Source organism: Carcharodon carcharias, unplaced genomic scaffold (assembly GCF_017639515.1).
Source record: "Carcharodon carcharias isolate sCarCar2 unplaced genomic scaffold, sCarCar2.pri scaffold_991_ctg1, whole genome shotgun sequence".
In the NCBI taxonomy this organism is placed as follows: domain Eukaryota; kingdom Metazoa; phylum Chordata; class Chondrichthyes; order Lamniformes; family Lamnidae; genus Carcharodon; species Carcharodon carcharias.
This window is the reverse complement of record NW_024471197.1, coordinates 12,501-31,291: the sequence shown is the minus strand read 5'-3', so window position 1 is coordinate 31,291 and position 18,791 is coordinate 12,501. Positions and strand designations below refer to the sequence as shown.

The window sequence follows — 18,791 nt, the reverse complement described above, 5'->3', positions numbered from 1 at the left end:
TACTATCCCCATCAAAAACTACAAGGACATGTACAGCACGGGGTTAGATACAGAGTAAAGCTCCCTCTACACTGTCGCCATCAAACACTCAAAGGACAGGTAGAACACGGGGTTAGATTCAGAATAAAGCTCCCTCTAAACTGTCCCCATCAAACACTCCCAGGACAGGTACAGCACGGGGTTAGATACAGAGTAAAGCCCCCATCTACACTGTCCCCATCAAACTCTCCCAGGACAGGTACAGCACGGGGTTAGATACAGTGTAAAGCTCCCTCTACACTGTTCCCATCAAACATTCCCAGGACAGGTACAGAACGGGGTTAGATACAGAGCAAACCTCCCTGTACACTGTCCCCATCAAACAATCCCAGGAGAGGTACAGTATGGGGTTAGATACACAGTAAATCTCACTCTACTCTCCGCCCATCAAACACTCCCAGGACAGGTACAGCACAGGTTAGATACAGAGTAAATCTACCTCCACACTGTCCCCATCAAATACTCCCAGGACATGTACAACATGGGGCAAGTTACAGAGCAAATCTACCTCTACACTGTCCCAATCAAACACTTCCAGGACAGGTACAACATGGGGTTAGATACAGAGTAAATCTACCTCTACACTGTCCCCATCAAACACTCCCAAGTCAGAAACAGCGTGGGATTAGATACACAGTAAATCTACCTATACACTGTCCCAATCAAACAATCGTTGGAGAGGTATGGCATAGGGTTAGATACAGAGTAAATCTCCCTCTACACTGTCCCCATCAAACAATCCCAGGAAAGGAACAGCACAGGTTACATACAGAGTAAATCTACCTCTACACTGACCCCATTAAACACTCCCTGGTCAGGAAAAACAAGGGGTTAGATACACAGTAAATATACCTCTACACGGTCCCCATCAAACACTCCCAGGAGAGGTATAGCATCGGGTTCGATACAGAGTAAATCTCCCTCTACACTGTCCCCATCAAACACCCCCAGGACAGGTACAGCACGTGGTTAGATACAGAGAAAAGCTCCCTGTACACTGTCCACATCAAACACTCCCAGCACAGACACAGAACAGGGTTAGGCACAGAGTAAATCTCCCTCTACCCTGTCCCCTCAAACACTCGCAGGACGGGTAGAGCACGGGGTTAGATACAGAGTAAAGTATCGTCTACTCTGTCCCCATTAAACACAAACAGGACTGGTACAACACGGTGTTAGATACACATTAAATCCCCCCCTACACTGTCCCCATCAAAAACTCCCAGGACAGGTAAAGCACGGCGTTAGATACAGAGTAAAGCTCCCTCTACACTGTCCCAATCAAACACTCCCAGGACAGGTACAGCATGGGGTTAGATACAGAGAAAAGCTTCTTCTACACTGTCCCCATCAAACACTCCCAGGAGAGGTACAGCACGGGGTTAGATACAGAGTAAATCTCCCTCTACACTGTCCCCATCAAACACTCCCAGGAGAGCTACAGCATAGGGTTAGATACAGAGTGAATTTCCCTCTACACTGTCCCCATCAACCACTCCCAGGACAGGTACAGCACAGGTTCGATACAGAGTAAATGTACATCTACACGGTCCCCATCAAACACTCCCAGGAGAGGTATACCATCGGGTTCGATACAGAGTAAATCTCCCTCTACACTGTCCCCATCAAACACCCCCAGGACAGGTACAGCACGGTGTTAGTTACAGAGTAAAGCCCCATCTACTCTGTCCCCATCAAACACTCCCAGGACAGGTACAGCACGGGGTTAGATACAGAGTAAATCCCCCTCTGCACTGTACCCATCAAGCACTCCCAGGAGAGGTACAGAACGGGATTAGATACGGAGTAAAGCTCCTTCTACACTGTCCCCATCAAACACTCCCAGGACAGGTATAGCAACGGGTTAGACACAGAATAAATCTCCCTCTACACTGCCCCCATCAAACACTCCCAGGACAGGTACTGTATGCGGTTAGATACAGAGCAAATCTCCCTCCACACTCTTCCCATCAAACACTCCCAGGACAGGTACAGCACAGGTTAGAGAGAGAGTAAATCTCCCTCTACACTGTCCCCATCAAACACTCCCAGGAAAGGTACAACACGGGGTTAGATACAGAATAAAGCTGCCTCTAAACTGACCCCATCAAACATCCCCAGGACAGTTACAGCACAGGGTTAGATACAGAGTAAAGCTCCTTCTACACTGTCCCAATCTAACATTCCCAGGACAGGTACAGCACGGGGTTAGATACAGAGTAAATCTCCCTGTACACTGTCCCCATCAAACAGTCCCAGGACAGGTACAGTATGGGGTTAAATACAGAGTAAATCTCCCTGTACACTGTGCCCATCAAACACTCCCAGGACAGGTACAGTATGGGGTTAGATACAGAGTAAATCTCCCTCTACACTGTCCCCATCAAACACTCCCAGGACAGGTACAGCACGGGGTTAGATACAGAGTAAAACTCCCTCTGCACTGTCCCCATCAAACACTCCCAGGACAGGTACAGCACGGGGTTAGATACAGAATAAATCTCCCTCTACACTACCTACATCAAACACGCCCAGGACAGGTAAAGCATGGAGTTAGATACAGAGTATAGCTCCTTCTACACTGTTCCCATGAAACACCCCCAGGACAGGTACAGCACGGTGTTAGTTACAGAGGAAAGCTCCCTCTACTCTGTCCACATCAAACACTCACAGGACAGGTACAGCATGGGGTTAGATACAGAGTAAATCTCCCTCTACACTGTCCCCATGAAATACTCCCAGTACAGGTACAGCACGGGGTTAGATACAGAGTAAATCTCCCTGAACACTGTCTCCATCAAAAACTCCCAGGACAGGTACAGTACGGGGTTAGATACACAGTGAATCTCACTCCAAACTCTCCCCATCAAACACTGCCAGGACAGATACAGCGCAGGTAAGATACAGAGTAAATCTACCTCTACACTGTCCCCATCAAACACTCCCAGGTAAGAAAAAGAACGCGGTTAGATACACAGTAAATGTACCTCTACACTGTCCCCATCAAACCCTCCCAGGAAAGGTACAGCATAGGGTCAGATACAGAGTAAATCACCCTCAACACTGGCCCATCAAACACTCCCAGGACAGGCACAGCACGTGTTTAGATACAGAATAAAGCTACTTCTACACTGTCCCCATGAAACACTCCCAGGACAGGTACAGCACGGGGTCAGATACAGAGTAAACCTCCCTCTACACTGTCCCCATCAAACTCTCCCAGGACAGATACAGCACGGGGTTAGATACAGAGTAAATCACCCTCTACACTGTCCCCATCAAACTCTCCCAGGAAAGGTACAGCACAGGGTTAGATAAAGAGTAAATCTCCCACTACACTGTCCCCATCAAACTCTCCCAGGACAGGTACAGCACGGGGTTAGATACAGAGTAAATCTCCCTCTACACTGTTCCCATCAAACTCTCCCAGGATAGGTACAGCACAGGGTTAGATACAGAGTAAATCTCCCTCTACACTGTCCACATCAAACACTCGCAGGAGAGGAACAGCACAGTGTTAGATACAGAGTAAATTCTCCCTCTGCACTGTCCCCATCAAACACTCCCAGGACAGGTACAGCATGGGGTTAGATACAGAGTAAATCTCCCTCTACACTGTCCCCATCAAACACTCCCAGGACAGCTACAGCATGGGGTTAGATACAGAGTAAATCTCCTTCTATACTGTCCCCATCAAACACTCCCAGGACGGGTACATCACGGGGTTAGATACAGAGTAAAGCTCCCTCTATACTGTCCTCATCAAACACTCCCAGGACAGGTACAGCACGGGTTCAGATACAGAATAAAGCTCCTTCTACACTGTCCCCATCAAACACTCCCAGGACAGGTAGAGCACGGGGTTAGATACAGAGTAAAGTACCCTCTACTCTGTCCCCATCAAAAACTCCCAGGACAGGTACAGCATGGGGTTAGATACTGAGTAAATCTCCCTCTACACTGTCCCCATCAAACACTCCCAGAACAGGTATAGCACGGGTTAGATACAGAGTAAATCTCCCTCTACACTGTCCCCAACAAACACTCCCAGAACAGGTATAGCACGGGTTAGATACAGAGTAAATCTCCCTCTACACTGTCCCCATCAAACACTCCCAGAACAGGTATAGCACGGGTTAGATACAGAGTAAATCTCCCTCTACACTGTCCCCATTAAACACTCCCAGGACAGGTACAGCACGGGGTTAGATACAGAGTAAATCTCCCTCTACATTGTACCCATCAAACACTCCCAGGACAGGTACAGCACGGGGTTAGATACAGAGTAAATCTTCCTCTACACTGTCCCCATCAAACACTCCCAGTACAGGTACAGCACGGGGTTAGATACAGAGTAAATCTTCCTCTACACTGTCACCATCAAACACTCCCAGGACAGGTACAGCACGGGGTTAGATACAGAGTAAATCTTCCTCTACACTGTCCCCATCAAACACTCTCAGGACAGGTACAGCACGGGGTTAGATACAGAGTAAATCTTCCTCTACACTGTCCCCATCAAACACTCTCAGGACAGGTACAGCACGGGGTTAGATACAGATTAAATCTCCCTCTAAACTATCGAAATCAAACACGCCCAGGACAGGTAAAGCATGGAGCTAGATACAAAGTATAGCTCCTTCTACACTGTTCCCATGAAACACCCCCAGGACAGGTACAGCACGGTGTTAGTTACAGAGGAAAGCTCCCTCTACTCTGTCCACATCAAACACTCACAGGACAGGTACAGCATGGGGTTAGATACAAAGTAAAGTTCCCTCTACACTGTCCCCATCAAACACTCCCAGGACAGGTACACCATGGGGTTAGATACAGAGTAAAGCTCCCTCTACACTGTCCCCATCAAACACTCCCAGGACAGGTATAGCACGGGGTTAGATACAGAGTAAATCTCCCTCTACACTGTCCCCATCAAACACTCCCAGGACAGCTACAGCATGGGGTTAGATACAGAGTAAATCTCCTTCTATACTGTCCCCATCAAACACTCCCAGGACGGGTACATCACGGGGTTAGATACAGAGTAAAGCTCCCTCTATACTGTCCTCATCAAACACTCCCAGGACAGGTACAGCACGGGTTCAGATACAGAATAAAGCTCCTTCTACACTGTCCCCATCAAACACTCCCAGGACAGGTAGAGCACGGGGTTAGATACAGAGTAAAGTACCCTCTACTCTGTCCCCATCAAAAACTCCCAGGACAGGTACAGCATGGGGTTAGATACTGAGTAAATCTCCCTCTACACTGTCCCCATCAAACACTCCCAGAACAGGTATAGCACGGGTTAGATACAGAGTAAATCTCCCTCTACACTGTCCCCATCAAACACTCCCAGAACAGGTATAGCACGGGTTAGATACAGAGTAAATCTCCCTCTACACTGTCCCCATCAAACACTCCCAGAACAGGTATAGCACGGGTTAGATACAGAGTAAATCTCCCTCTACACTGTCCCCATTAAACACTACCAGGACAGGTACAGCACGGGGTTAGATACAGAGTAAATCTCCCTCTACATTGTACCCATCAAACACTCCCAGGACAGGTACAGCACGGGGTTAGATACAGAGTAAATCTTCCTCTACACTGTCCCCATCAAACACTCTCAGGACAGGTACAGCACGGGGTTAGATACAGAGTAAATCTTCCTCTACACTGTCCCCATCAAACACTCTCAGGACAGGTACAGCACGGGGTTAGATACAGATTAAATCTCCCTCTAAACTATCGAAATCAAACACGCCCAGGACAGGTAAAGCATGGAGCTAGATACAAAGTATAGCTCCTTCTACACTGTTCCCATGAAACACCCCCAGGACAGGTACAGCACGGTGTTAGTTACAGAGGAAAGCTCCCTCTACTCTGTCCACATCAAACACTCCCAGGACAGGTACAGCACGGTGTTAGTTACAGAGGAAAGCTCCCTCTACTCTGTCCACATCAAACACTCACAGGACAGGTACAGCATGGGGTTAGATACAAAGTAAAGTTCCCTCTACACTGTCCCCATCAAACACTCCCAGGACAGGTACACCATGGGGTTAGATACAGAGTAAAGCTCCCTCTACACTGTCCCCATCAAACACTCCCAGGACAGGTATAGCACGGGGTTAGATACAGAGTAAATCTCCCTCTACACTGTCCCCATCAAACACTCCCAGGACAGGTACAGCACGGGGTTAGGTACAGAGTAAATCTCCCTCTACACTGTCCCCATCAAATACTCCCAGGACAGGTACAGTAGGGGGTTAGATACACAGTGAATCTCACTCTACACTCTCCCTATCAAACACTCCCAGGACAGATACAGTGCAGGTAAGATACAGAGTAAATCTACCTCTACACTGTCCCCGTCAAACACTCACAGGTCAGAAACAGCAAGCGGTGAGATACACAGTAAATGTACCTCTTCACTGTCCCCATCAAATCCTCCCAGGAGAGGTACAGCATAGGGTCAGATACAGAGTAAATCTCCCTCTACACTGGCCCATCAAACACTCCCAGGACAGGTACAGCACGTGTTTAGATACAGAATAAAGCTACTTCTACACTGTCCCCATGAGACACTCCCAGGACAGGTACAGCACGGGGTCAGATACAGAGTAAATCTCCCTCTACACTGTCCCCATCAACCTCTCCCAGGAAAGGTATAGCACAGGGATAGATACAGAGTAAATCTCCCTCTTCACTGACCCCATCAAACTTTCCCAGGACAGGTACAGCACGGGGTTAGATACAAAGTAAATCTCCCTCTACACTGTCCCCATCAAACTCTCCCAGGAAAGGTACAGCACAGGGTTAGAAACAGAGTAAATCTCCTTCTACACTGTCCACATCAAACACTCCCAGGAGAGGAACAGCACAGGGTTAGATACAGAGTAAATTCTCCCTCTGCACTGTCCTCATCAAACACTCCCAGGACAGGTACAACAGGGGTTCAGATACAGAATAAAGCTCCTTCTACACTGTCCCCATCAATCACTCCCAGGACAGGTAGAGCACGGGGTTAGATACAGAGTAAAGTACCCTCTACTCTGTCCCCATCAAAAACTCCCAGGACAGGTACAGCATGGGGTTAGATACAGAGTAAATCTCCCTCTACACTGTCCCCATCAAACACTCCCAGGAAAGGTACAACAGGGGGTTAGATACAGAATAAAGCTCCCTCTAAACTGTCCCCATCAAACACTCCCAGAACAGGTATAGCACGGGTTAGATACAGAGTAAATCTCCCTCTGCACTGTCCCCATCAAACACTCCCAGGACAGGTACAGCATGGGGTTAGATACAGAGTAAATCTCCCTCTACACTGTCCCCATCAAACATTCCCAGTACAGGTACAGCACGGGGTTAGATACAGAGTATATCTCCCTGAACACTGTCTCCATCAAACACTCCCAGGACAGGTACAGTACGGGGTTAGATACACAGTGAATCTCACTCCAAACTCTCCCCATCAAACACTGCCAGGACAGATACAGCGCAGGTAAGATACAGAGTAAATCTACCTCTACACTGTCCCCATCAAACACTCCCAGGTAAGAAAAAGAACGCGGTTAGATACACAGTAAATGTACCTCTACACTGTCCCCATCAAACCCTCCCAGGAAAGGTACAGCATAGAGTCAGATACAGAGTAAATCACCCTCAACACTGGCCCATCAAACACTCCCAGGACAGGTACAGAACGTGTTTAGATACAGAATAAAGCTACTTCTACACTGTCACCATGAAACACTCCCACGACAGGTACAGCACGGGGTCAGCTACAGAGTAAATCTCCCTCTACACTGTCCCCATCAAACTCTCCCAGGACAGATACAGCACGGGGTTAGATACAGAGTAAATCACCCTCTACACTGTCCCCATCAAACTCTCCCAGGAAAGGTACAGCACAGGGTTAGATAAAGAGTAAATCTCCCACTACACTGTCCCCATCAAACTCTCCCAGGACAGGTACAGCACGGGGTTAGATACAGAGTAAATCTCCCTCTACACTGTTCCCATCAAACTCTCCCAGGATAGGTACAGCACAGGGTTAGATACAGAGTAAATCTCCCTCTACACTGTCCACATCAAACACTCGCAGGAGAGGAACAGCACAGGGTTAGATACAGAGTAAATTCTCCCTCTGCACTGTCCCCATCAAACACTCCGAGGACAGGTACAGCATGGGGTTAGATACAGAGTAAATTTCCCTCTACACTGTCCCCATCAAACACTCCCAGGACAGGTATAGCACGGGGTTAGATACAGAGTAAAGCTCCCTCTACACTGTCCCCATCAAACACTCCCAGGACAGGTATAGCACGGGGTTAGATACAGAGTAAATCTCCCTCTACACTGTCCCCATCAAACACTCCCAGGACAGGTACAGGAGGGGGTTAGATACACAGTGAATCTCACTCTACACTCTCCCCATCAAACACTCCCAGGACAGATACAGTGCAGGTAAGATACAGAGTAAATCTACCTCTACACTGTCCCCGTCAAACACTCACAGGTCAGAAACAGCAAGCGGTTAGATACACAGTAAATGCACCTCTACACTGTCCCCATCAAACCCTCCCAGGAGAGGTACAGCATAGGGTCAGATACAGAGTAAATCTCCCTCTACACTGGCCCATCAAACACTCCCAGGACAGGTACAGCACATGTTTAGATACAGAATAAAGCTACTTCTACACTGTCCCCATGAGACACTCCCAGGACAGGTACAGCACGGGGTCAGATACAGAGTAAATCTCCCTCTACACTGTCCCCATCAACCTCTCCCAGGAAAGGTATAGCACAGGGATAGATACAGAGTAAATCTCCCTCTTCACTGACCCCATCAAACTTTCCCAGGACAGGTACAGCACGGGGTTAGATACAAAGTAAATCTCCCTCTACACTGTCCCCATCAAACTCTCCCAGGAAAGGTACAGCACAGGGTTAGAAACAGAGTAAATCTCCTTCTACACTGTCCACATCAAACACTCCCAGGAGAGGAACAGCACAGGGTTAGATACAGAGTAAATTCTCCCTCTGCACTGTCCTCATCAAACACACCCAGGACAGGTACAACAGGGGTTCAGATACAGAATAAAGCTCCTTCTACACTGTCCCCATCAATCACTCCCAGGACAGGTAGAGCACGGGGTTAGATACAGAGTAAATCTCCCTCTACACTGTCCCCATCAAACACTCCCAGGACAGGTACAACAGGGGGTTAGATACAGAATAAAGCTCCCTCTAAACTGTCCCCATCAAACACTCCCAGAACAGGTATAGCACGGGTTAGATACAGAGTAAATCTCCCTCTGCACTGTCCCCATCAAACACTCTCAGGACAGGTACAGCACGGGGTTAGATACAGAGTAAAGCTCCCTCTACACTGTCCCCATGAAACACTCCCAGGACAGGTACAGCACGGGGTTAGATACAGATTAAATCTCCCTCTAAACTATCTACATCAAACACGCCCAGACAGGTAAAGCATGGGGCTAGATACAGAGTAGAGCTCCTTCTACACTGTTCCCATGAAACACCCCCAGGACAGGTACAGCACGGTGTTAGTTACAGAGGAAAGCTCCCTCTACTCTGTCCACATCAAACACTCACAGGACAGGTACAGCATGGGTTTAGATACAGAGTAAATCTCCCACTACACTGTCCCCATCAAACACTCCCAGGACAGGTATAGCACGGGGTTAGATACAGAGCAAAGCTCCGTCTACACTGTCCCCATCAAATACTCCCAGGACAGGAATAGCACGGGGTTAGATACAGAGTAAATCTCCCTCTACACTGTCCCCATCAAACACTCCCAAGACAGGTACAGTACGGGGTTAGGTACAGAGTAAATCTCCCTCTACACTGTCCCCATCAAATACTCCCAGGACAGGAACAGCACGGCGTTAGATACAGAGCAAATCTCCCACCACACTCTCCCCATCACACACTCCCAGGACAGGTACAGCACAGGTTAGGTATAGAGCAAATCTCCCTCTACACTGTCCCCATCAAACACTCCCAGGACAGATACAGCACAGGGTTAGATACAGAGTAAATCTCCATGTACACTGTCTCCATCAAACACTCCCAGGACAGGTACAGTACGGGGTTAGATACACAGTGAATCTCACTCTACACTCTCCCCATCAAACACTCCCAGGACAGATACAGTGCAGGTAAGATACAGAGTAAATCTACCTCTACACTGTCCCCGTCAAACACTCACAGGTCAGAAACAGAAAGCGGTTAGATACACAGTAAATGTACCTCTACACTGTCCCCATCAAACCCTCCCAGGAGAGGAACAGCATAGGGTCAGATACAGAGTAAATATCCCTCTACACTGGCCCATCAAACACTCCCAGGACAGGTACAGCACGTGTTTAGATACAGAATAAAGCTACTTCTACACTGTCCCCATGAAACACATCCAGGACAGGTACAGCACGGGGTCAGATACAGAGTAAATCTCCCTCTACACTGTCCCCATCAGACCCTCCCAGGACAGGTACAGCACGGGGTTAGATACAGAGTAAATCACCCTCTACACTGTCCACATCAAACTCTCCCAGGAAAGGTATAGCACAGGGATAGATACAGAGTAAAACTCCCTCTACACTGTCCCCATCAAACTCTCCCAGGAAAGGTACAGCACAGGGTTAGATACAGAGTAAATCTCCCTCTATACTGTCCACATCAAACACTCCCAGGAGAGGATCAGCACAGGGTGAGATACAGAGTAAATTCTCCCTCTGCATTGTCCCCATCAAACACTCCCAGGACAGGTACAGCACGGGGTTAGATACAGAGTAAATCACCCTCTACACTGTCCCCATCAAACTCTCCCAGGAAAGGTATAGCACAGGGATAGATACAGAGTAAATCTCCCTCTACACTGTCCCCATCAAACTCTCCCAGGAAAGGTACAGCATGGGGTTAGATATAGAGTAAAGCTCCCTCTATACTGTCCCCATCAAACACTCCCAGGACAGGTACATCACGGGGTTAGATACAGAGTAAAGCTCCCTCTATACTGTCCTCATCAAACACTCCCAGGACAGGTACAGCACGGGTTCAGATACAGAATAAAGCTCCTTCTACACTCTCCCCATCAATCACTCCCAGGACAGGTAGAGCACGGGGTTAGATACAGAGTAAATAACCCTCTACTCGGTCCCCATCAAAAACTCCCAGGACAGGTACAGCACGGGGTTAGATACAGAGTAAATCTCCCTCTACACTGTCCCCATCAAACACTCACAGGACAGGTACAACAGGGGGTTAGATACAGAATAAAGCTCCCTCTAAACTGTCCCCATCAAACACTCCCAGGACAGGTATAGCACGGGTTAGATACAGAGTAAATCTCCCTCTACACTGTCCCCATCAAACACTCTCAGGACAGGTACAGCACGGGGTTAGATACAGATTAAATCTCCCTCTAAAGTATCTACATCAAACACGCCCAAGACAGGTACTGCACGGTGTTAGTTACAGAGGAAAGCTCCCTCTACACTGTCCCCATCAAACACTCCCAGGACAGTATTAGCACGGGGTTAGATGCAGAGTAAATCTCCCTCTACACTGTCCCCATCAAATACTCACAGGACAGGTACAGTACGGGGTTAGATACACAGTGAATCTCACTCTACACTCTCCCCATCAAAAACTCCCAGGACAGATACAGTGCAGGTAAGATACAGAGTAAATCTACCTCTACACTGTCCCAGTCAAACACTCCGAGGTCAGAAACAGCAAGCAGTTAGATACACAGTAAATGTACCTCTACACTGTCCCCATCAAAACCTCCCAGGAGAGGGACAGCATAGGGTCAGATAAAGAGTAAATCTTCCTCTACACTGGACAATCGAACACTCCCAGGACAGGTACAGCACGTGTATTGAAACAGAATAAAGCTACTTCTACACTGTCCCCATGAAACACTCCCAGGACAGGTACAGCACGGGGTCAGATACAGAGTAAATCTCCCTCTACACTGTCCCCATCAGACCCTCCCAGGACAGGTACAATACGGGGTTAGGTACAGAGTAAATCACCCTCTACACTGTCCCCATCAAATACTCCCAGGACAGGTACAGCACGGGGTTCGATACAGAGCAAATCTCCCACCACGCTCTCCCCATCACACACTCCCAGGACAGGTACAGCACAGGTTAGGTATAGAGTAAATCTCCCTCTATACTGTCCCCATCAAACACTCCCAGGACAGCTACAGCACAGGGTTAGATACAGAGTAAAGCTCCATCTACACTGTCCCCATCAAACATTCCCAGTACAGGTACAGCACGGGGTTAGATACAGAGTAAATCTCCATGTACACTGTCTCCATCAAACACTCCCAGGACAGGTACAGTACGGGGTTAGATACACAGTGAATCTCACTCTACACTCTCCCCATCAAACACTCCCAGGACAGATACAGTGCAGGTAAGATACAGAGTAAATTTACCTCTACACTGTCCCCGTCAAACACTCCAAGGTCAGAAACAGCAAGCGGTTAGATACACAGTAAATGTACCTCTACACTGTCCCCATCAAACCCTCCCAGGAGAGGAACAGCATAGGGTCAGATACAGAGTAAATCTCCCTCTACACTGGCCCATCAAACACTCCCAGGACAGGTACAGCACGTGTTTAGATACAGAATAAAGCTACTTCTACACTGTCCCCATGAAACACTCCCAGGACAGGTACAGCACGGGGTTAGATACAGAGTAAATCTCCCTCTACACTGTACCCATCAAACACTCCCAGGACAGGTACAGCACGGGGTCAGATACAGAGTAAATCTCCCTCTACACTGTCCCCATCAGACTCTCCCAGGACAGGTACAGCATGGGGTTAGATACAGAGTAAATCACACTCTACACTGTCCCCATCAAACTTTCCCAGGAAAGGTATAGCACAGGGATAGATACAGAGTAAATCTCCCTCTACACTGTCCCCATCAAACGCTCCCAGGAAAGGTACAGCACAGGGTTAGATACAGAGTAAATCTCCCTCTACACTGTCCACATCAAACACTCCCAGGAGAGGATCAACACAGGGTGAGATACAGAGTAAGTTCTCCCTCTGCACTGTCCCCATCAAACACTCCCAGGAAAGGTACAGCATGGGGTTAGATACAGAGTAAAGCTCCCTCTACACCGTCCCCATCAAACACTCCCAGGACAGGTACACCATGGGGTTAGATCCAGAGTAAGTCTCCCTCTATACTGTCCCCATCAAACACTCCCAGGACAGGTACATCACGGGGTTAGATACAGAGTAAAGCTCCCTCTATACTGTCCTCATCAAACACTCCCAGGACAGGTACAGCACGGGTTCAGATACAGAATAAAGCTCCTTCTACACTCTCCCCATCAATCACTCCCAGGACAGGTAGAGCACGGGGTTAGATACAGAGTAAAGTACCCTCGACTCGGTCCCCATCAAAAACTCCCAGGACAGGTACAGCACGGGGTTAGATACAGAGTAAATCTCCCTCTACACTGTCCCCATCAAACACTCCCAGGACAGGTACAGAACGGGGTTAGGTACAGAGCAAATCTCCCTCTACACTGTCCCCATCAAATACTCCCAGGACAGGTACAGCACGGGGTTAGATACAGAGCAAATCTCCCACCACACTCTCCCCATCACACACTCCCAGGACAGGTACAGCACGGGGTTAGATACAGAGTAAATCTCCCTGTACACTGTCACCATCAAACACTCCCAGTACAGGTACAGTACGGGGTTAGATACACAGTGAATCTCACTCTACACTCGCGCCATCAAACACTCCCAGGACAGATACAGTGCAGGTAACATACAGAGTAAATCTACCTCTACACTGTCCCCGTCAAACACTCCCAGGTCAGAAACAGCAAGCGGTTAGATACACAGTAAATGTACCTCTACACTGTCCCCATCAAACCCTCCCAGGAGAGGTACAGCATAGGGTCAGATACAGAGTAAATCTCCCTCTACACTGGCCCATCAAACACTCCCAGGACAGGTACAGCACATGTTTAGATACAGAATAAAGCGACTTCTACACTGTCCCCATGAAACACTCCCAGGACAGGTACAACACGGGGTCAGATACAGAGTAAATCTCCCTCTTCACTGTCCCCATCAAACTCTCCCAGGACAGGTACAGTACGGGGTTAGATACACAGTGACTCTCACTCTACACTCTCCCCATCAAACACTCCCAGGACAGATACAGTGCAGGTAAGATACAGAGTAAATCTACCTCTACACTGTCCCCGTCAAACACTCCGAGGTCAGAAACAGCAAGCGGTTAGATACACAGTAAATGTACCTCTACACTGTCCCCATCAACTACTCCCAGGAGAGGTACAGCATAGGGTCAGATACAGAGTAAATCTCCCTATACACTGGCCCATCAAACACTCACAGGAGAGGTACAGCACGTGTTTAGATAACGAATAAAGCTACTTCTACACTGTCCCCATGAAACACTCCCAGGACAGGTATAGTACAGGTTAGGTATAGAGTAAATCTCCCTCTACACTGTCCCCATCAAACACTTCCAGGACAGCTACAGCACAGGGTTAGATACAGAGTAAAGCTCCATCTACACTGTCCCCATCAAACACTCCCAGGACAGGTACAGTACGGGGTTAGATACACAGTGAATCTCACTCTACACTCTCCCCATCAAACACTCCCAGGACAGATACAGTGCAGGTAAGATACAGAGTAAATCTCCCTCTACACTGGCCCATCAAACACTCCCAGGACAGGTACAGCACGTGTTTAGATACAGAATAAAGCTACTTCTACACTGTCCCCAAGAAACACTCCCAGGACAGGTACAGCACGGGGTCAGATACAGAGTAAATCTCCCTCTAAACTGTCCAAATCAAACACTCCCAGAACAGGTATAGCACGGGTTAGATACAGAGTAAATCTCCCTCTACACTGTCCCCATCAAACACTCCCAGGACAGGTACAACAGGGGGTTAGATACAGAGTAAATCTCCCTCTAAACGGTCCCCATCAAATACTCCCAGGACAGGTACAGCACGGGGTTAGATACAGAGCAAATCTCCCTCTAAACGGTCCCCATCAAATACTCCCAGGACAGGTACAGCACAGGGTTAGATACAGAGTAAATCTCCCTCTACACTGTCCCCATCAAACATTCCCAGTACAGGTACAGCACGGGGTTAGATACAGAGTAAATCTCCCTGTACACTGTCTCAATCAAAGACTCCCAGGACAGGTACAGTATGGGGTTAGATACACAGTGAATCTCACTCTACACTCTCCCCATCAAACACTCCCAGGACAGATACAGCGCAGGTAACATACAGAGTAAATCTACCTCTACACTGTCCCCATCAAACACTCCCAGGTCAGAAACAGCACGCAGTTAGATACACAGTAAATGTACCTCTACACTGTCCCCATCAAACCCTCCCAGGAGAGGTACAGCATAAGGTCAGATACAGAGTAAATCCTCCCTCCCAGGACAGGTACAGCACGGGGTCAGATACAGAGTAAGTCTCCCTCTACACTGTCCCCATCAAACTCTCCCAGGACAGGTACAGCACGGGATTAGATGCAGAGTAAATCTCCCTCTACACTGTCATCATCAAACACTCCCAGGACAGGTACAGCATGGGGTTAGATACAGAGTAAATCTTCCTCTACACTGTCCCCATCAAACACTCCCAGGACAGGTAAAGCATGGAGCTAGATACAGAGTATAGCTCCTTCTACACTGTTCCCATGAAACACCCCCAGGACAGGTACAGCACGGTGTTAGTTACAGAGGAAAGTTAGAAAGCTCCCTCTAATCTGTCCACATCAAACACTCCCAGGACAGGTACAGCACGGGGTTAGATACAGAGTAAAGCTCCCTCTACACTGTCCCCATGAAACACTCCCAGGACAGGTACAGCATGGGGTTAGATACAGAGTAAATCTCCCTCTACACTGTCCCCATCAAACATTCCCAGTACAGGTACAGCACGGGGTTAGATACAGAGTAAATCTCCCTGTACACTGTCTCCATCAAAGACTCCCAGGACAGGTACAGCGCAGGTAACATACAGAGTAAATCTAACTCTACACTGTTCCCATCAAACACTCCCAGGTCAGAAACAGCACGCGGTTCGATACACAGTAAATGTACCTCTACACTGTCCCCATCAAACCCTCCCAGGAGAGGTACAGCATAAGGTCAGATACAGAGTAAATCTCCCTCTACACTGGACCATCAAACACTAACAGGACCGGTACAGCACGTGTTTAGATACAGAATAAAGCTACTTCTACACTGTCCCCATGAAACACTCCCAGGACAGGTACAGCACGGGGTCAGATACAGAGTAAATCTCCCTCTACACCGTCCCCATCAAACTCTCCCAGGAAAGGTACAGCACAGGGTTAGATACTGAGTAAATCTCCCTCTCCACTGTCCCCATCAAACTCTCCCAGGAAAGGTACAGCACAGGGTTAGATACTGAGTAAATCTCCCTCTCCACTGTCCCCATCAAATTCTCCCAGGACAGGTACAGCACAGGGTTAGATACAGAGTAAATCTCCCTCTACACTGTCCACATCAAACACTCCCAGGAGTGAAACAGCACAGGGTTAGATACAGAGTAAATTCTCACTCTGCACTGTCCCCATCAAACACTCCCAGGACAGGTACAGCATGGGGTTAGATACAGAGTAAATCTCCCTCTACACTGTCCCCATCAAACACTCCCAGGACAGGTACAGCATGGGGTTAGATACAGAGTAAATCTCCCTCTATACTGTCCCCAACAAACACTCCCAGGACAGGTACAGCACGGGGTGAGATACAGAGTAAATCTCCCTCTATACTGTCCTCATCAAACACTCCCAGGACAGGTACAGAACAGGTTCAGATACAGAATAAAGCTTCTTCTACACTGTCCCCATCAATCACTCCCAGGACAGGTACAGCACGGGGTTAGATACAGAGTAAAGTACCCTCTACACTGTCCCCATCAAACACTCCCAGGACAGGTACAGCACGGTGTTAGATACAGATTAAAGCTCCCTCTACACTGTCCCCATCAAACACTCCCAGGACAGTTACCTCACGGGGTTAGATACAGAGTAAATCTCCCTCTGCACTGTCCCCATCAAACACTCCCAGGACAGGTGTAGCGTGCGGTTAGATACAGAATCTATCTCCCTCCGCACTGTCCCCATCAAACATTCCCAGGATAGGTACAGCACGCTGTTAGATGCAGAGTAAAGCTCTCTCTACACTGTCCCCATCAAACACTCCCAGGACAGGTACAGCACGGTGTTAGATACAGAGTAAAGCTCCCTCTACACTGTCCCCATCAAACACTCCCAGGACATGTGCAGCACAGGGTTAGATATAGAGTAAGTCTCCCTCTACACTGTCCCCATCAAACACTCCCAGGACAGGTACAGCATGGGGTTAGATAGAGAGTAAATCTCCCTCTACACTGTCCCCATCAAACACTCCCAGGACAGGTACAGCACGGGGTTAGATACAGAGTAAATCTCTCTCTACACTGTCTCCATCAAACACTCCCAGGACAGGTACAGCACGGGGTTAGATACAGAGTAAAGCTCCCTCTACACTGTCCCCATCAAACGCTCTCAGGACAGGTACAGCACGGGGTTAGATACAGATTAAATCTCCCTCTACACTTTCTACATCAAACACTCCCAGGACAGGTAAAGCATGGAGCTAGATACAGAGTATAGCTCCTTCTACACTGTTCCCATGAAACACCCCCAGGACAGGTACAGCACGGTGTTAGTTACAGAGGAAATATCCCTCTACTCTGTCCACATCAAACACTCACAGGACAGGTACAGCATGGGGTTAGATACAGAGTAAAGCTCCCTCTACACTGTCCCCATCAAACACTCCCAGGACAGGTAAAGCATGGAGCTAGATACAGAGTAAATCTCCCTCTACACCGTCCCCATCAAACACTCCCAGGACAGGTACAGCACGGGGTTAGATACAGAGTAAATCTCTCTCTGCACTGTCCCCATCAAACACTCCCAGGACAGGTATAGCATGGGGTTAGATACAGAGTAAATCTCCCTCTACACTGTCCCCATCAAACACTCCCAGGACAGGTACAGCACGGGGTTAGATACAGAGTAAAGCTCCCTCTACACTGTCCCCATCAAACACTCCCAGGACAGGTACAGCACAGTGTTAGATACAGAGTAAATCTCCCTCTACACTGTCCCCATCAAACACTCCCAGGACAGGTACAGCACAGTGTTAGATATAGAGTAAAGCTCCCTCTACACTGTCCCCATCAAACACTCCCAGGACATGTACAGCACGGGGTTAGATACAGAGTAAGTCTCCCTCTACACTGTCCCCATCAAACTCTCCCAGGACAGGTACAGCACGGGGTTAGATACAGAGTAAATCTCCCTCTACACTGTCCCCATCAAACACTCCCAGGACAGGTACAGCACGGGGTTAGATACAGAGTAAATCTCCCTCTACACTGTCCCCATCAAACACTCCCAGGACAGGTACAGCACGGGGTTAGATACAGAGTAAATCTCCCTCTACACTGTCCCCATCAAACACTCCCAGGACAGGTACAGCACAGGGTTAGATACAGAGTAAAGCTCCCTCTACACTGTCCTGTCGATCTGGTCTCGGCCTCACCTTTCCAATAGGTGTGTTGACGGGCGGCTCGATCCCAGGT

General features: G+C 48.4%; 1 protein-coding gene across 1 annotated transcript in view; it reads right to left on the bottom strand.

The window, feature by feature from the left end:
* nit1 (nitrilase 1) overlaps window positions 1-18,791 on the bottom strand; it is a gene marked incomplete at its 3' end in the record, with an annotated part of 33,107 nt that overhangs the window by 2,250 nt on the left and 12,066 nt on the right. Inside the window, exon 4 of the mRNA XM_041182660.1 lies at window positions 18,752-18,791. This exon is cut by the window's right edge and continues 94 nt beyond it. Within this exon, the coding sequence (XP_041038594.1) occupies window positions 18,752-18,791 (40 nt within the window). The remainder of the gene's footprint in view (window positions 1-18,751) is intronic.